Here is a 21,245-nt window from a genome sequence, read left to right on the forward strand (position 1 = left end):
CACTGTGCATCTGTGCCTGCAGGGCTAAAATCTGGAACCCATAATGTCCAGCAACGTTTATACTACCTTTCCATGATGGATTGGTTTTGACTGAAGGAAAGGAGAGAGGGAGGGGGGGTAAAGGAGCTATTTAAAATCAAGGAAGAAGAGAGAAGTCAAGGATCCCTCCTCCCAAGTTATTCAGTTTGGGCGATCCAATCAGAAGAAGCACCAAGCCAATTTCTTGTGAAATCCCTCCTTAACATCCAAAAATGAGGAGTGAAAGAAAAGAGGGAAGGATTGGAGAATTATTCGGGATGCCTGCTAAGTACAGGAGCACACACTCTGTGTGAGGCAGCTGGGAGGTACAACTGACTACCAATTGTGCTGGCACTGCCACCTACCCTTCCACATTTTTGTTCCATATTGAATACACACTGTTGCTTCTACCACTTTAAAAGGTCCTGGCAACAATAAGGCAGCATCCCCTTGTTGGCTTCTGGGGGAGGATCACAAATAGGGCTGAGGCAGAAGGGACCAGTGCATACAAGATGAAAGAAGAAGGAACATGCCCTGACTCCCCTGAAGGCAGCCTGGTAACCAGTGAAGAAGAGGCTGAGCGCCAACAGCGGAAGGCCATACGTAAGCGCACAGTGCTGGTAGGCAAAGGTGGTGAAGGGAGGGTACCCCTTTCGCCTCCATGCAAGCGTAACAAAAGGAGCCCCCAATTAGATACGTTTGAGGATGTACACACGCAGCGAATCATTGCCAACGTGAGAGAGCGGCAGCGCACACAGTCCCTAAACGATGCCTTTGCAGAGCTCCGAAAGATCATTCCTACGTTGCCATCTGATAAGCTAAGCAAAATACAGACCCTGAAGCTGGCTTCACGCTATATTGATTTCCTGTACCAGGTGTTGCAGAGTGATGAGCTGGACCACAAGATTGCCAGCTGTAACTATCTTGCCCATGAAAGACTCAGCTATGCCTTCTCTGTGTGGAGAATGGAAGGTGCCTGGTCCATGTCTGCATCCCACTGAACCCACCAATGATGCCTCTCTTGTCTGCTGTGTAAGAAGGTACGTGGATACCAGAAAGCATGTCACATATTTATATGAAGTCGGCATTAGATACTTATTACAAGGAAGAGGAATAAGTCAGGTTATCTGGACGTTTTAGATGACCACTTTGGATCTTCTATGATTTGTCTTAGCAGATAACGTATCATGAAATGAAGGAACACCAGAATTACATATGGTTTTCTCGTGAATCCAAATATTCCAAATTCCATACAATCAAAGCTAATACTTTAAATATTGCTGTTAAAAGGCGTATAAATATCCCACTGTTAGAATCCGCACTCTCCAGCTGCGACAAGCCCACCTAAGGTTAGTGATATACGACCTTCTTAGCAGCACACTCAGTCTTGCAGAAGCACATGTCACTTATACCTTTGCCATATGAACTTGCAGCTAAACAGAAGGGGCGACATGCACTCCTGTTGTAAATTAGACAATATCACGGTCAGGCTGACCTAGGCCACATTATCACTTTTCATGGCTAATCATGTCTCCTGTGCGGAAACTAGGAACAAGCACTTCCTTCATTACATTATCCAGGCTGATTGAATTGTACAACTAGTAACGCTTTCACCACACTTGGCTCTAGGCAAGGTGCTCAGCGCATTGTTCATAGCCCACTAACCAGACGTGACTCCTTGGAATGGATGACTGAACAATATAGTAATATACCATCTATTAATATTATGTTGTAGTTATATTAGGCCTCTGTATTGTAACACATACATGTAATATCCAGTGATTACTGCCTACGGTCCCTCTAAGGAGACCATCCCAACATGTGAAATTATATATTATATGATCCTTGTGCAAGTCATTTCTAAACTCCAAGAAGTAATAAAAAGATACTTTGGATACAACTTATTTTTATAACCCATCCTCTTTACATTCAAATCCATCATGTTGTAATTTATCCAAACCACATCTCCCGATAGTGTACTTTCCATAAAATCTACTTCCTGACATCTATATAATCCACCTATTAGCCATGTTCAAGATTACATCCAATCAGAAACCTTACTTATTTCTTAAACATGAACCTCCCTTTTTGATCCTTTGGACCAGTGTACAAAACATGTTGACTTATTGTATTATTTTATTGTCTTTATCACGATAAACGTCCCAAAGTCCAACATGAAATGTGCGTTTTATCTTCAGATGGCAATTCCCTATTACAGAAGTCTTTACAGCAACTTAAGGAAGCCTCCAGAGATCTCAGGGCTCACGTCAACGAGCACAGATCTGTGCCGCTCACTTTGCTTCTTATGTTGTCTGTAGAACATGGATTATTTATTTTGTGTTGACAAGGCCAATATCATAGCACAAAGTCTTCATCCTCACAGGAGCCTCATGTTTTCTACCATTCCAGTTTCTGCATTCGGGATTTTGCAAAATAAAAATGACTTTTTGTCACTGAACACATGGGGGGCTGCAGAGCACCACGATGTCGGATTTAGTTGTACTACATAATCTGGCTGGGCTTACATCATGGCTTCATATGCTAAAGTCATCACTTTAGTATCCTATTATATACACTCAGTAAGTAATAAAGTGTTTATATTCCCTGAAGTCGTATCATAAACCGTTAGAAATCGGAGGCAGTGGAATTCAAGTCAAAGTGTTCCAAGGCAAAATAGACATGGGTTGTCATTACCCCCGACCCTGTCACATGCTACACCCAGGGCAGGTGCTATACAGACCTAAATCTGTGCAGATTTAACATATGTTATATCATGTAAGCAGCTCAATATACAGACAGCAGAGCTATAGATCCTAAAGAATGGACTGGAGGCAACTGGACCTCTCTCCTGGACCAGTCTGTGCCTTGTATTGTTCATGGGTATTGTCCTTTTTTTAATTATGTATTCCCTTTTTCCACGTAAAGTGCCATGGAATAAATGGCACTATAATATTAAATAATAATAACTGTCAATGACATTAAAAAAGGAAAAGTCTTGATATAAAAAGCAGATATATACTATATAATTTTCATTATATTTAGTGGTGGGAGTAGTATGAAGATACAATTATATTGTGTTTATTTTATCTCTATTATATATATATATATATATATATATATATATATATATATATATATATATATATATATATATACATATATACACACATAATAAGAGATACAATTATATTGGGATTATTTTATTTTATCTTAATACTACTCCAACCAATAAATATAATGACTTAACTATATGCCACCACTACTAATAATGATGATAACGATAACATATGCATCTTTAGCATTGCTGTTCCCACTGTTCATTTTACTAATGATGAGATAAATAATAAAACTAAGTGATAGCAGACTAATACTATTAGTAACACACCATTTCTAATACTGTGATAACTATTAACTGAAATTAATAATAATTATTATGGGATGACTAATACAACAAAATAATAATATCTTTCATACTACTAATGCCACCAGCCAAATTCTATTACCGTGATATACTAAATATATCAGAAATTGTGCTAAATTATATCGTAAATACATGTACTAGTAATGACACTTCTATTATGTCACTTCTTTTCGACTATAATAATTGTATCATTTATACTTTTGGCTAAAGTACAATTCTAATTTTGTATCTATTGACTAATAGTAGCAATACCTTTACACATTACTTCAAAGACATAAAAAAGCAACAAAAGCTGATGATGAGTGTAACACATTAATATTATCAGTCACCTCCAGTCGTATGTCTTCTGGTAATACCATGAATGCTATCACATTAGAGGCAAATAATAACTACACCCTGCTAATACTACTATGCCCATTACTATGACATACTCCCAAAAAGTGTCATTAATTATAATGATTCATAGCTATAATACAGTTAATGCTACTATGATTAAATGTTGCATAGAAGTCTACTACAACTATTATTTATAGAAAAAATAAATTATATATATATATATATATATATATATATATATATATATATATATATAGCACTTGATATAAGTGATAGTAATGATTTTCCCTTTACATTACTTTTTCCTCCCTTACTGCTTCTACTATAATAAAAGTTCTAATAAATTTCCATAAATTCTAAGTAAATGTAGTAAGTGATTTTTTTCCCCCCTATTAATGTAAACCCTGCACTTCTTCTTCTACATTTACTTGCACATTTTTAGATTTGTCAATCCCTGTTTCCACAAGCATAAGTTGTAATTAAGGTGATATATTATTTTGAGTTCACCATGGGGAAGGGGTTTTATTAGACACATTCATCTACAGAGACAAATGTCAAAATCATGTTTGTTTAATTAACACTTGACCTGTCTGCTCCTGTTGGGACCTTTAGCAAATCAAGGAGCAAATGAGCTTCAGGCTGAGGGTTTTTTTTAGCTCCAGGAAGCGCAGGGAATAACGCTATGTGTATAAGATGTCAGACATTGTCAATTTTCAGCTGAAAGGAAGAGAAAGAGGCTGTGGAATAAATGGGAAAGCTCCTCTCTCTGTTACCGAATGGCTTTACACTTTATGTTTTTTTTGTACAAAAAAGAAATAAAAAAAAAAAAAATACTAAAACACAATATTGACCAATTCACTAATGTTGCATAAGGCAAATTTACATGATAAGCCTCCATCTGGAACTATACCCCATCTATCAATCGATCGATCGTTTTATATATATATATATATATATATATATATATATATATATATATAAAAAAATAAAAATATATATATATAATTTATATATATATATATATATATATATATATATAAAAATATGTGTGTGTATATATATGGTGTGTATATATATATACATATATATATATATACTGCTCAAAAGAATAAAGGGAACATTAAAATACCATTATGTTGTTTAAGTGTTCCCTTTATCTTTTTGAGCAGTGTATATATATATATATATATATATATATATATATATACACACTGTATATATATACACCATCTGGGGGTAAAGGTGCTTGTTTGTTCAAGGTATCACCACCCACATTACTCACATTACCCCATATTACCCAATATTACCCCACATTACCTCATATTACCACCCATATTACACCACATTACCCCATATTACCCCACGTTACCTCATATTATCGCCCATATTACACCACATTGCCCCATATTACCAAATATTACTCCACATTTCCTCATATTACACCACATTACCCCATATTACCCAATATTACCCCACATTACCTCCTATTACCACCCATATTACACCACATTACCACATATTACCCCATATTACCTCATATTATCACCCATATTACACCACATTACCCCATATTACCCAATATTACTCCACATTTCCTCATATTACACCACATTACCCCATATTACCCAATATTACCCCACATTACTACATATTACCAGCCATATTACCTGCCATTACTCCATATTACTGCCCATATTACCACATATTACCCCATATTACCGCTTTGCCTGTCCCTAGTTTTGCCCCTGGATAAATCTAATACTATCATATATGGGTAAAGTAAATTAAATGCAAAATATTTATCCTTATCCATCACTCAAAATTTTTTTCTTTTGAGAATAGAGAAGTTATTAGAAATTGTCCTCTAGCCAATGTAATTTACTTTATATGCTTGTAGTATTGACCGTCAGTTTTTAATGTAATGGGTGACAAAACAGAACTGTAGCCATAAAGCGATGAATTGTAGATGTACGACTACTAAACAGTGGCCGGAGGTACAGCCTGATCAGCTGTCAGGGAACGTCCACCTTCATATCTGTAGGGTCCGGCCGAGGGCTCCGCTCAGGGGCTGAGCTTCTACTCACAAGATCTGGCAACAGACAATAAAATCCTGGCCATGACATACAGCCTGTGATGAGGATTAGTGTTCCTCCTTTTTGCTGATTTACACAGAGGAATTCAATCTATTTATGGGGCTTTTTTCTTTCCTGTATAGATCGGTTTTCATCCTCCTGCACTGATCATGTGAAATACTGGATGGGAACATTAGTAGATTTTTGGAGTTTTGCAATGGAAAACTTCAGGGTCACAACCAATGTAATAAGATATAATTGGAGTACAAAGACTTTGATTTTAGGCTAAGGTTTCTTGATTGCAGTCTTAAGAAATTCTTATGGGATGTATGCGGAATGACAATAGTATTGAGTATATATACATGTATACAGTCATCATTATTGGCCTCACAATATTGTAGACAGTATTTTTCTCCTCATTGTATCTCCTTTTCCTCTCCTATTACCATTACTATTGTTCTTTTGTTAAATTTTTCACTTTTATTACTGTAAATATTTATCTTTTAGCATCATCCAGTATTTCTACCATTGTCGATAATGTCACTTGCTGTCTGCTTAGCACAGATAAAACAAAGGTGTCTCATGAAGGTAAAGGATACCATGGTCAATCCCAGTATAACAAGCTTCACATCTGCCAATTAACTATTTATTACCTGAACAGCATAAGGAAGACTTCATCAATAGAATAACTGGGGCAAGTGGCACCTATCAATGTCTTTATCCGATTCCACACCAATTTGCCAACTGTCAACTGGAAATATAAACTATAAAGACAATCACTTCTCCTGGAACAGAGCCCTAGTTCCCCACAGTGTGTTACATATAGCTGATCATATACAATATATGATTACTATAGCTTTTATATATGAATTCTACTGTGCCAGTGTTTCCTGTCCAGATACTTCCTTCCGAATGCTCCTTCTATTATTGTACGGGTGTCTACTGTTGTAACTCAAATATGAAATATTTGTTGTGGAAAAGGAAATATTCCACAAATATAAAGAACATATCAGCTCTAAAGAGTGGATCCCATGTAAAATTTGAGTGTCTAGAACATATTGTGTTGTCTGTATCTAGTTAGACATAAATAATTCACAGATACACATTAGATGGAAAACAGATAAAAAGATGGATAAGATATACGGGATTGATCAATAGACAAAGATACAAAAGGTATTTATGAGATAGATAGATAGATAGATAGATAGAGGGATAGATAGATAGATAGATAGATAGATAGGTCAGCAAATAATACACATATAGGATATATATTAGATCAATAGAGACAGATTAAATAGGTATTTATGAGATAGAAAGAGAGATAGATAGATAGATAGATACATAGATAGATAGATAGATAGATAGATAGATAGAGATGGGCTGGATATATACAAATATAGATAATACATACAATAGATAGAGAGATGATAAATAGGTCGACAGATAATAGACATATAGGATATATATTAGATCAATAGAGATAGATAAAATAGGTATTTGTGAGATAGAAAGATAGATAGATGATATATAGATAACTAGATAGAGATGGAATAGATAGACAGATGGATAGATAGCTGATAGATAATAGAATAAATAGAGAGATGATGGATAGGTCGATAGATAATAGTTATATTAGATGAATAGAGATAGATGAAATAGGTATTTATGAGATAGATAGATAAATGATAGATAGATAATACATAGAATAGATAGATACATAGATAAATGATAGATAAATAGATAATAGATAGATATATACATAGATAAAAACGATAATAGATATATAGGATAGATATTAGATCAATAAAGATAGATGAAATAGTTATTTATGAGATAGATAAATGGATAGATAGAAAAATGATAGATAGATAGATAGATAGATAGATAGAATAGGGAAGCAGCAATCAAATAAATTATACAAAAAGCCAGGACTTTATTAGTATCCCACATAGAGACGTTTCAGTTGCCACTTTCTGAGGAAGGTCCAGTGATGAGACCGAAACGTTGCCACATGGACTAAAAAAGTCTGGGGATTTTGCATAATTTACTTGAGTGCTGCTACCCTTTATTCTATTATATATGTCCAGGAGCATTTAGCACCTTTTGTTATATATTTTTTGTGCTGCTATATTATTCGATAGGTAGATAGGCACCCCTGGTCAAAATTAATGTTATTGTGAACAGTTAAGCAAGTTGAAGATGAACAAATCTCTAAAAATCATAAAGTTAAAGATGACACGTTTCCTTTGTATTTTGGGCAAAAAAAAATAATCATTTACCTTTTAAAATGAACAAAAAAGGAAAATGGGCTGATGAAAAAGTTTTGGCACCCTGCATGGTTAGCAACTAGTAGCACCCCCTTTGGTAAGTAAACGCTTTTTGTACCCAGCCAAGGGTCTTTCAATTCTTGTTTGAGGGATTTTCATCCATCCTTCCTTGGAAAAGTCTTCCAGTTCTGTGAGATTCCTGGGTCCTCTTGCATGCACTGCTCTTTTGAGGTCTGGCCACAGATTTTCAATGATGTGCAGTTCACGGGACTGTGATGGCCATTGTAAAACCTTCAGCTTCTCCCTTTTGAGGTCGTCTATTGTGGACTTTGCTTTGTGTTTAGGATCATTATCCATTTGTAGAAGCCATCCTCTTTTCAACTTCAACCTTTTTACAGATTTTGTTTCAAGAATTTGTTGAAATTTCATTGAATCTATTCTATGCCTTTTAGAGATCATTTCATCTTCAACTTTCTTAACTGTTCATAATAACAGTTATTTTGACCAGGGATGCCCAAACTTTTGCATTCCACTGTAGTTAGTGTTGAGCGGGTAGTTGACTATTCATACTCGCTATGTTGTTAGCGAGTACTGTCCGCTACTCGCATATTCGTTTCAAGTATCGGGCGCAATGTAAGTCAATGGGAAATACTCGAGTAACCCGAATGCCGTACTTTCCGTGTGAGTAGCGAATAGTACGGCTTTCGGGTTACTCACTACTTACCGAGTATTTCCCATTGACTTAAATTGCGCCCGCTACTCGTAACGAATATGCAAGTAGCGGACAGTATTCGCTAACAGCATAGCGAGTACGAATAGATAACTACTCGCTCAACACTAACTGTAGTCTCTATTTGTGCAATAGTAGGGCATAAATAGATAGAAAAAAATATGTGTGTACTTTAGAAAGATATGAGATATGTAGATAGATAGGAGATAGATAAGTAGATGGATGGCTGGAAAATAGATAACCGGTTCCTTGACTAGTTCGGGCTTTTCATGAACATTGCAGTTAGAAATCTCTCCTGTTTTACATATTATCTAAGTGAACACAGACTGAGCATCCAGGGATCAGATGACTCTGGCACTGACTTGTGTAAATTCACAACATGAAGATATGCTAGATATCTTAGCCCCCGTCAGTGTCAACAATCTCCTGAGAAGCTCCGAAATGCGTCGTGTTGTGAGGGCACATCCTGCTCTATATATTGAGTAAATGCTAGACTTAAAGCAGAGGGGAAAAAAAAATCTGAAGGATCCACAACATGAGAGGAGGCTTTTTCCTTTGACCAGACACCAGTGGGCAGGTTCGTGACATCTCTACTGAATGTAGCAATCTGGGAACATGGACTGATTAGTAGGTAACAATTCAGTTTGCTATTCCCAGATGCACTTTTGCTGGTGTCACATTCACAAAAGCAAACATCTTAACTAGATTATGTAAATTCAATTATATTTCATACATTTGTGGCCTTTATTACAGTGCTAAAGGATAAAAGTGAAATGTATAGCAGCAACCAGAATAGATGGAAGGCATTGTTAGTTTCTATAGTTAACTAATTAATCTATTAAATTAGTATTCCAGTGAGGGAAAGAACCCCACCGGGCACTATAATTATAATTACAGTCGCAGGTTCATATGGTGCCAGTTGGGGATGACATGTCTTAATAATGTAATAATACCTCTGTATTATAGAAATGGCCAGAACCAGCTTTGAAAAAATATAATTTATTTAAATAAAGAAAATTCTCAATATAAAAAAACAATGAAAACTGTAAAAAAAAATTTGCAAAAATGGGCAATATTTATTTTACAAAGATGATCTACATAAACATGTATAGACTGCAAGAAACACAAGACTTACATGAATTAAGAAATCAGAGTTGATAGAGTATGTTGGATACTATTCAAATTACATAAAATAAAATAAATAATTAAAAAAAATAGTTGGTCCAAACAAAAAGGAGAAAGCCCCAAAAAGCATTTAGAATTGTCTAAACTTAATATTACTACAATTGTTACTAAAATGATTGCTTTAATTTTATTATTTTAATTATTTTTATTTCATGCCTATTGATAAGATTTGAAATTTATAGAAAATTGGAAAGAGGATGGTAAAATGTGTAATAAATGAATTAAATGATTGTTGTGACATATATCTGAGCGGAACCTAGCTAAACTGGGATAAAAGAGGCACAAAAGCGGCTGTGACCAGAAATAGTAATATTTAGGTCTGGTTTTTTTTAATATTCTTAACAAAAACCATTACAGCAATAAGAAAACAAGCAATGTGTTAGTTTCCAATCTTGAAATTGGGACATGACAACTAGAAGATAATACAGGAACATTTATTACCAGGATTTTCCCCCCGAGGTCATCTCTAGGATCCTCAAGATGATGTAGTGCCAGTTATAGGCAAAACTAAAAAGTGAAAAGCCTTTTGGTTCAGAAACTTAAAATCCATTCATAATCTACATGGGAATATGGCTATCTGCAAAGCCCACTCAGATGAGTAAAAATCTGCCAGGTGTGAACATATCCCAAATGAGCCGAAAAGGAAAACATTCACAGTCACTATGAGTTACCTCAAATTTAACCTGTTGTTAAGTATGTTTGCCTTAATAGATGGAGATAGATAGATAGATATTAGATAGATAGATAGATAGAGAGATAGATAGATGGATAGATGGATAGATGGATAGATGGATAGATAGATAGATGGATAGAGAGATGGATAGAGAGATACATAGAGAGTTAGATAGATAGAGGGATAGAGAGATAGATAGAGAGTTAGATAGATAGATAGATAGATAGATAGATAGATAGATAGATGGATAGATAGAAGGATAGATAGATAGATAGAAGGATAGATAGATAGAGAGATAAATAGAGAGATAGATAGAGAGATAGATCGAGAGATAGATAGATAGAGAGATAGATAGAGAGATAGATAGATAGATGGATAGATGAATAGATAGATAGATAGAGGGATAGATAGATAGAGGGATAGATAGATAGAGATAGATACATATAAATATAGATAGAGACAGATTTAGATAGATATTAGATAGATATCAATAGAGAGATAAATGGAGAGATTGTCATCACCCCATGCAATGTTTCAGTTCAAAATGGCAACCTTCCTAGATGCTTGAGAAAGGCTCTGCCATTTTCAGCTGAAATGTTGCATGGGCTGATTAAAATCTTTATTTTATTTTTTTAATTTTTAAATAGATAAATGTGAGTTAGAGATAGATAACAAATTTAGATAGAAAGAAGATATACAGAAAATTGATAGAGTAGATACACATATAGAGTATTTATGTGACAGCCAAATAGAGAGATAGATATTAGCTGGTTTGTATAGTCTCCCTATTTAGCAATAATAGATGAATAGATCAATGAATAGATGAAATAGATAGAAAAAGATATCTATGTTAGATAAATAACTAGATATATATGAGAAAGAAAGAAAGAAAGAAAGAAAGAAAGAAAGAAACTAAAAGAAAACGATGAATTGATGAATGAGACAGTCCCAAAATGTTTGCTATAAATTTGCCATTTGTAAACATCCTAAATGAGCCGAAAAAGAAAACATTCACAGACACTATGAGTTAGAAAAAGAGTAAAGAAAGAAAGAGAAGGAACAGAAGAAAGAAAGAAAGAAAGAAAGAAAGAAAACAAAAGAAAGAGAAAGAAAGAGAGAAAGAAAGAGAAAGTAGGAAAGAAAGAAAGAAAAAACAAAAGAAAAAAAAAGAGAAAGAAAGAAAATAGGTGCAGTACCAGCAAACAAAATGAGAATTTGGGATGCAACTCTTCCCATTAATAAACCAAACCTCTTATAGTAGTAAAAATGGCCTGAAAATACTTGGAAAAGGTCCACACAAGGATGAAAACATTGCTGTTATGGATGAATAAAGATCACTAATTTCACTGGATATTGGAGTGCTGCTTCCATTGTTTAATACTGGAAAGATAGATAGATAGAAAGATAGATAGATAGATAGATAAATAGATAAATAGAGAGATAGATAGAGGGATAGATAGATAGAGGGATAGATAGAGGGATAGATAGAGGGATAGATAGATAGATAGATAGATAGAAAGATAGATAGAAAGAAAGATAGATAGATGATAGATAGATGATAGATAGATGATAGATAGATGATAGATAGATAGAGGGATAGATAGATAGATAGATTTGATAGAAGATTTGACCAGCATCCTTCATTTGTCCTAAACGGCTACACTCTAACAGGAACAGACAAATACACCTACTTGGGCCTGGAAATTCACCAGTCAGGGAGCTTCAAACAAGCCATAGAGACCCTGAAAAACAAGGCCTGCAAAACCTTTTATGCCATCCGAAGGACATTGTATCATCTGAAGCCACCAGTGAGGGTCTGGCTAAAAATCTTCGATTCCATCATTGCCCCAATCCTCCTGTACGGCAGCGAAGTCTGGGGCCCTCACACTTACCCAGATTGGTCAAGGTGGGATTCCAGCCCAACAGAAATATTCCACCTGGAATTCTGTAAGCACCTTCTCCAGGTCCATCGAAGCACCTCCAACAGTGCCTGTCGAGCTGAGCTGGGCAGATTCCCTCTACACCTAGCAGCTCTGAAGAGGTCACTATCATTTCAGGCTCACCTACAGAGTAGCAATCCAAACTCCCATCACCACAAAGCTCTGATATATATACGTGGGCCAGATGAACCAGGACCCCGGGCACAGCCCTCCCAAACCCAACTGGACAAAATAACCAATCACAGCAGCCTGACAAGAACCAGAATCAGGAAGATGGTAGACGAGGGCCAGGAGAGGTATGTCAGTGACTGGAGGACCGACATCAACACCTCACAGAAACTGACCACGTACCAGAGACTACAGAGAGACTACAGACTGGCCCCGTATCTGGAGAAAATCCCGGACCCCAGAGACCGCAGGACCCTGAGCCGATATAGACTCAGTGCCCACAGTCTAGCCATCGAATCCGGACGTCACAAGCAGAGCTACAAGCCCAGGGAGGACAGACTGTGCCAACACTGTGACCTGGAGGCCCTGGAGGATGAAACCCACTTCCTGCTACACTGCACCAAGTACTCAGCAGTGAGGGACACTCACTTCAGGAGACTCTCCCATCTCTTCCCGGATTTCAGCTCCATGAAGGAGGAAGAGAAAATATATATCCTGCTGGGGGAAGAAGAGAGCGCAGTGGAGATAGCAGCGCAGTATGTGAGCGAATGCCATAGACTTCGAGAAAGAGAACTATGATAAGTCATGGACTTCCATAGCCCCCCATCCCAGATGTGGCCCCCCCAATCCCCACCCTGGATATGTCCCATCCACCGTTACCACAGTCCCACCGTGGATATGCCCCATCATAAGCCATGGACTTCCATAGCCCCCATCCTAGAAGTGCCCCCACAGTCCCCACCCTGGATGAGCCCCATCCATCCTTCCTACAGTCCCCACCCCCCATCCCCACAGCCCCAGCCCCTAATGTACACCTGCTTTGGCAAAACTAATTTGTATTTGGTCCTGCCAATAAAGCTTATTTGATTTGATTTGATTTGATTTGATAGATAGATAGAGGGATAGATAGAGGGATAGATAGATAGAGGGATAGATAGAGGGATAGATAGATAGAGGGATAGATAGATAGATAGATAGATAGATAGATAGAGGGATAGATAGATAGAGGGATAGATAGATAATAGATAGCTAGATGATAGATAGATAGATAGATAGATAGATAGATAGACAGATATATAAGGCAGCTAGAAAATGGAGATTTGTGGAAACGCACTAAGAACTGATGATGAGCCCCTGGGGGTAAAACAAGGATAAAATAACACAGAGCTGAGGATTACACAGCAGCATTAGGGGATTTTGCTGTTGGTGGAGATACTTTACAATGGCTCTTTCTTGGTGGAGCGTTTATCATGACTATTGCTTATATTCAGGCATTTTCTTTTAAGTATTATTTAGTTATTTTGTATTAGGCTTGTGAATATGCTCAGTGCCCGCTCTGAAGCCCACTCTACAGCCCTCAGATATTACTCTATCTATAAGGCATCTGTTATATGTGCTGCGGAGTCCGCTCTAACTCGATGTGGACTATGAAAGTCTTGAGAAGAGCCCAGCTTCCCCTCCACAGCAGATGGTTACAGTTTCGGAGCTTTTATGTGATATCCCCAGCTTTTTTTACTTACTCTCTGTGTTTAATAGCCTCCTGAAAGTTGAAGTCACACATGCCTTCCAAGGCCTTTGAAGCAGTTTGATGTAGACTGTAAGGGGAGGTTGCGGCTTCCCTCAGGTGGAGGGGATGCAGGGAGCAGGGATGTGGCCTCTGAATCCTAAAGTGTCCACATTGTGTAATGGCTTGGGCTGGTCATGGGAATTATATAATTCACAGAAAAGGGCAAAATTAAAAAAAAACATCACACAAAAATGCAGCCTTCCTGACCAACACCAGATCTCCAAAGCACTACATGGTAGAGAAGACCCCATGATAAATGTTATAGTAAATGTTCCGTTTACAGAAATCAAATTGAAGGGACAATTTTTTTTTATTTAAATGAGCAGCATATAATTATAACTGTCGCGTTATAGTCAGTGATTTATCCATTTCATATATCCTAGGCTCCTTCACACGTCAATATAAAAACAATAAATACAAAGTACATGTGGCAGGTTTCGTTCTGAGCATCCATGTTCATTTTTATCAAACATTCGTGTATATGTTTTAAAAATGTGCGTCATCCATGTGTCAAGTGTCTGTCATCCGTGTGTCATCCGCTTGTCATCCATGTGTCATCTGTCTTGCATCCATGTTTCAGCCATGTATCATTCGTCTGTCATCCGTGTGTCATCCGTTTGCCATCCATGTGCCATCCATCTGTCATCCGTCTGTCATCCAATTGTCATCCATTTGTCTTCCGTCTGTCATCCATGTGTCTTCCGTGTGTCATCCGATTGTCATCCATTTGTCTTCCGTCTGTCACCCATGTGTCTTCCGTGTGTCATCCGATTTTTATCCAGTTGTCTTCCTTCTGTCATCCCTTTGTCATCCGTCTGTCATCCGTGTGTCATCCTTTTGTCATTCGTTTGTCATCCTTGTTTTTCTGGTATGGATATAAAAAATGACAAAGCTTACACCACTCAGCTGGCACACGGATTGTACACTGATGCCATCTGTGTGCTGTAAATGTTTACACAGACCCATAGACTTGGTTGGCCCTTGTCATTCTTGCTACTGGAAAAAACCTGGACATCTGAGCAGCACCATAGGGTATAATAGCTACGTGAAAAAAACGGATGCCGCACATGCTGGAAACACGTACATGTGAAGGGGGCCTTAACCTGTAGTGGCTGCCTGACGTTCAGCTTAAGGGGTATGTGTGCCCTGGAACATGTCAGAAGATGTTATCAGCAGGGACCAAGGCTTCCTTGCAGTACCTCAGTTGTCTTTTGTTGGATATCGTTTCAAGCGGTACTCAAAAATAAAATTTGTATTGGAGCTTGCTCCCATTTGGCTTCTTTATTTTAGCAGTCAGTGGGGATCCTGATTAATATACTCCTACCTATGATCTTTTCTGCTATGTGCCAATGATATAAGATGATGTATATACATATTTCACTGTTCTTAGATTGAAAGAATTAATGCTTATATGAATATGAAGTAATTAAAGGGGAAGTCCAGGCTTTTCATAAAAGTATTCAGGTACTCTATGTAACTGCAGAATTGTGAATCCTCACACGGCAGATATTAATTAGTAATCTTATTTATTATTTATGAGAAATTTGTGAACAAGTGTAGCTGAAAAGTAGGGCCACCAAAATTAATGTAACAAGTGGGTCCTTGACACCCCTCTGTCTGGGTGTCATGAATATGCCTCATCTGCATGTTATCTCTTGAGGATCTGGGATCAGGAGGTCTCAATGCTTAATTGATCACAGGTCCTCTGCAGAGCACATTTGACTAATCTTGTATTGGAGTGGATTTACTTTTATTTGATGCTGAAGGAGTTAAGAATCCTTTCCCTTCTGAGATTATAGCTTTAGTCACAGCTGCAGCATTTTATCATCACTCCATTTCATTAAATGTACCCACTCCTGGCTTCACTCCATGCCGGTTATATTACTTCTATATTGACCACCTTGAAGCAGCCTGTCCCTGGAGAAGCTGAAGTGTTCTTTTCTGTTGCAGCTGAGAAGTTTTCTGCTGGAGAACCCATGGAGTACTATTTAGTGTGTCTTTCCCCTCCCGTTTATCTTACCTTCATGTTCTTTTACTGCAGTATTGAGACTAGTGTCTCGCTGGCCTTCACACTAGTCAGGGTGAGTTCAGGGCCTAGACCTGTGATAGCCCATGGAGCGGAAGGAGCAGTCTAGGGATATTAGGCAGTGCAGGGTTCAGACTAAGGTGAATGTTAGGAGGTGACCCCGCTTCTCTTTCCTTATCACCAGGGTCTTCCGTTGTATGTTCTTCCCTGGTTTTACCTTTGTGGTGCGCCACTTACCGGTGTCCTCTCCCACCCGGGGTGACATCGGGTCATGCAAACATTTGTGCCACCTTTCACACTTATAGACAGCTGTTAACATACTGTATATGTTCCTCACCTATTGCTTTCTGATATATTTCTTTCTAGTGAAAGTTACTCTATAACTCAAATCATTCTTTAATATTTTAGCTATATATCAACCATTATATTTTACACAAAGTTTCTATAATATGAAGGGCATCCATTTTTTTACAGTCATTCTTAAACTAGTTTGTGTCATTTAGACCAAGAATGTAGCATTAATCTTATAGAACCATTTTGGCAAAAAAATATCTTAAAATGACATTATAGGAATCTTGTAACAGGATCCGACAATAATCCAGGAGAGCAGCAGGAAAGCTGTGTGCTCATAGACTGTAAAGAGACAGCTGAGTCTCAAATACATTGCACTATAGAACCACAGGAACTATGTAGTATGCCGCAATATAGTGCCTCTGTATTGATATTGTATTACACAGAAAAAAAAACTATGAAATTATAACAGAATACAGGCTGCCATAAATTGTCTATATGAAGAGCGGAGCTAACATTATATTGTGGAATTACTAGTCATGCGATTTCCTTTACATGTTCAGGTCCATTTATATATTTCACTTTCTATATGTAATGAATCAAAAATTACGGAGTGACAACAATCAAATCTAGCAGATTGTGTTGGATTCTTCTATTGCTGCATATGTTATTCATGTGTATTGTAATCTTCACTGTCGTCTCCTGGCTATAAGAACAATGTAATTTGGGAGAAAATTCAAGGACTCAATGTTTTTTGCTTGATGTTTTAAAAAAATAGGTAGCAAACTCAAATGGGTTTTCCATGTGATTATGTGAATGCAGGCTGCTAAATCGTGACAGTGTGCAATAGATACACTGTCATGATTCCCCTGTATGCCCCATTTGAGTGGCCAGATAGATAAATGCCGACCAAACTCACCCGGCTTCTCGCAATAGGAAATAAATGAAAATCCCTGCAAAGTGCTTTTCAAAACTTAAAAAAAAAGTAATCATAGACCAGATATGTGTTAAAATAGGAAATATTTATTTGTTCACCTTTTTAATACCCTCAGTTGAGAGCAGAGTCTCAAATGGCAGTATATGTCATAACTCAGCAGTGATGACAAGGTGTCTTAAAGAGATAGTGCCAGAAGCAAAGTATCTCATATGTCCACAGAATAAATGATAAATGTATACTTGCCAACAGTTCCAAATGCGTTGGGACTATCGTGACTATTCAGATACATTCATCACAAATTCGAACATCTTCCCAAGATCAGAAATAGAATTTATATAAATACAAACCCAAAAGTGGGTGGTCCTAGATGACTTCTGTGTCTTCAGCACTGATTGATATCTGCCAGATTTAAGGTCACTCAGGACTTAATGGTCCCCAGGTTTCCATTTCTATCCCTGATCGAAATGCTTCATAACATCGTTATGTAATCTGAGGATATCATGCTGTAGGGGTTAAAAAAAACAAAGATCAACTATGCCTCTCTTATCAGGCTGTGTGCTGTTTACTTAAAATAAAGGCTTTATCACCTAGTGATTATCATTACTGGACTACAATGTCATGCCCATGGCAGTCCGGCACACCCCCTCTTCTGATTGACTCATCATTGTCAATGTACAATCTCTATACAGAGCCTGGTGTGGGCGGAGGCAGCTCTCTGGGCTCTGCTACGTGGCTAAATCTTAACGCTTTGATCGTGTCAGAACGGCTACAGTCAGTAATCTAAGTGATACATCTTTGGATTCAGAGTCTCTATGCCTACATCATGCTGCTAAAAACACCTATATCACAATGTAAAAATTAGGCAAACTAGCAATGCTCAGTATCAACACCAATAAAAACTAATATGTAAGGGCATAAAAGCATATAAATCTTTATTAAACAATTTGAACAAAAGTATAAAAATGTCTCAACAAATGGCACCTCCCATGGGGCAGATGAAATATATTGGAAACACCTAGCCGACCCCTCTATGAAGTAATATAGTAAAATAGTAGCACTGGACCAAAAAATATATCAATATGTATGCTACTCCATATTTGAGATGTTTGTTATAATTAGAAAATATATGTAAAACACAAGTGTGTAAAATATATCTTAAACAGAAATTACATCACACAGTATATGCACATAAATACAGTCCTATAATAATACAAGGTATACCTACAAAGGGGAGCAGTAAAGAGAGAGTATACTGGCGTTCCTCCTGGAAGAAGCAAAGCTAATGCGAAACGTGTGTTGGGTGTGAGGAACACCAGCATGCTCACCATTCCCCCATTCCATCCCTGCTCCACCAATTTCTTTGAGGCTGGGAGAAACTGAAAATGGCAAAAATCCCAAAATTAGTTATGCCCAAACTTTGTGACTATTGAAAACTTTTACACCATTTTTTTTGGCATAAAAGCATTAATGAATTGGGGACAAAGTGTTATTCCTTATGTACACACAGGGTATTCTGAAAAGTCATCAGAAACTACATCGACACTTTAAGGCTAGCCAACTTTCTAGTGTTGCAACATGGTCAAAATTCTTTCAATCCTCTAACTCTAAGATGCCATGTTTATTGTACTTCATAAGGAATTGATAGGTTGATAAATCATTAACATTGGTGTCATTTTGCATCTACTTTTGCCCTTATTATCAACATAGATTGTTATTAAGAAATAAATATGTGCACTTTCCTGCTTCTTTTTGTGTGTTTTTTAGTCATGGCGATCGTGTGGGGTTCAGGTGCTGTACCCCTGCGATCGCCGCTGGGTCTCCGGCTGATGTTACAGCTGGGACTCGGCTCTCACCGCCCGAAGCGGTCCCCGCACAACTCCGGGCAGTTTAACCCTCTGAATGCTGCAATCAATGCGATCGCAGCATTCAGGAGGCAGAGAGGAATCGCTAACCTCTCCCTGGCTATTGGGTCCATGTAATGCAATCATAGGGACCCGATCACTGCCATGGTAACCCTGGGTCGTCACCATGACGACCCCGAGTTACTGAGCTACAGAGAGCCTCACACACCATGCTGTATGCATGGTGTGTGAGGAAAAGTCCTGCGCTATAATCCACTCTAGTAATAAAGTATTGCAGGGGAATTTAGAAACGCAGGAAATAAAATGCAGAAACAATTGACATGCTGCTTTTTTTCAACATCAAAATCTGCAAGGAAAAAAGAAGCAGCGTGTGCACAGCAAATCACGATTCTCATAGACTCTGCTGGGATGCTTTTTCTTTGCTTTTATTGATTAAAAAAAACAAGGAGAAACGCAAAAAAACAAAACAAAAACGCCTCGTGGGCACATAGCTAAAGCATTATTCTCATCTCGAACATTTACATGCATATGCCATATATGTCAAATGGATGTAGGTCTCGTTTCTGGGACCCATACCTAACCTGAGAGTCTTGTCCCTCAAATTGCCGGGAATGGAGAGGACGCCATGTATATACAGCTCTTTAAGGTCCCTTTCACATGTCAGTGATTCTGGTATGTATGTGTTTTTTTTTTTATACGTACCAGAATCACTGACATACGCAGACCCATTATAATCAGTGGGTCTGCTCACACATCAGTGATTTTTCACTGAACTTGTCTCCGTGCAGCGTACACCCGTGGCCGTGATTCTGCACGGAGACAAGTCAGTTTTTTTCTGGCATCACTGATGACCCATGGACCACACTATGGTGTGATCCGTGTGTGATCAGTGAAACACGTACCAGAAAATCACGGACATATTAAATATTTTCAACTTACATTGCCTGCGATTCGCTCTGTAACCTCTGCTCTCGGCAGCTCCTGCCTGGTTCATGAATATTCATGAGAGCAGGAACAGCCGACCAGGAAGTAGGTGCTGAGAGCGGTGGGCGGACGCTGCAGAGCCGAGGAGTTCAGCACCATGGACAGCAGTAGTGAAGGCAGGTGAGTAATGTCCATGTGCAATCACGGGATCACGGATCACGGATTGCACATGGACAACCCACGTGTGCCATGAATCACGGAACACAGAGGGACATGTGCGTGTTTTACACATCAGTGAAGAACGTCAGTGTTTTTCACTGACGTGTGAAACGGCCCTAAAGGGAATCTGTCAGCAGGTTTTTGCTGTGGAGTCATAATGTAGACAGAAAGCTTCATTACAGGGATGTATTACTTGCTAGACTTCTTGGTGCAGTTTTGATAGAATCCCTGTTTTGTCTGATGTAGATGTAGCAGAGCTAAGACTTCTGGGTTGTATATAACCCCACTGATTAGCAACTTCCCGAGTACACTGTGAATTGTCAGCAAGCTGAGAAATCAGGTGGGGTAGGGTTACACAGAGTGGCCTGACTAGGCTGCACAAGACATATAGTCAAGAAGTGATAAACTCCTGCTGATAAAACATTGATTGTATTGAAACTACAGCACACAGCCTAATAAGTAATACATCCCTGACCTCTCTAACCTCATACTATGCTGCTGTTAGATTAATTAGCAAAACCCGCCAATAGATTCCCTTTATTCACTGTTATGGGGGTGCAGAAAGCGTTCTTGCTTATCGTAAGGATGTGCCAGAAATGTCGGAGTTGT

At 37.9% G+C, this 21,245-nt stretch overlaps 1 protein-coding gene across 1 annotated transcript in view; it reads left to right on the forward strand.

Annotated features, from left to right (window-relative positions):
* The first annotated feature begins 295 nt into the window (after positions 1-295).
* LOC142290550 (twist-related protein 2-like) overlaps positions 296-21,245 on the forward strand; it is a 71,437-nt gene continuing 50,487 nt past the window's right edge. Inside the window, exon 1 of the mRNA XM_075334512.1 lies at positions 296-1,058. Coding sequence (XP_075190627.1) covers positions 531-1,019 — 489 coding nt within the window. The 5' untranslated portion in view covers positions 296-530 and the 3' untranslated portion in view covers positions 1,020-1,058. The remainder of the gene's footprint in view (positions 1,059-21,245) is intronic.

This window comes from Anomaloglossus baeobatrachus, chromosome 2 (genome assembly GCF_048569485.1).
Source record: "Anomaloglossus baeobatrachus isolate aAnoBae1 chromosome 2, aAnoBae1.hap1, whole genome shotgun sequence".
Classification (NCBI taxonomy): domain Eukaryota; kingdom Metazoa; phylum Chordata; class Amphibia; order Anura; family Aromobatidae; genus Anomaloglossus; species Anomaloglossus baeobatrachus.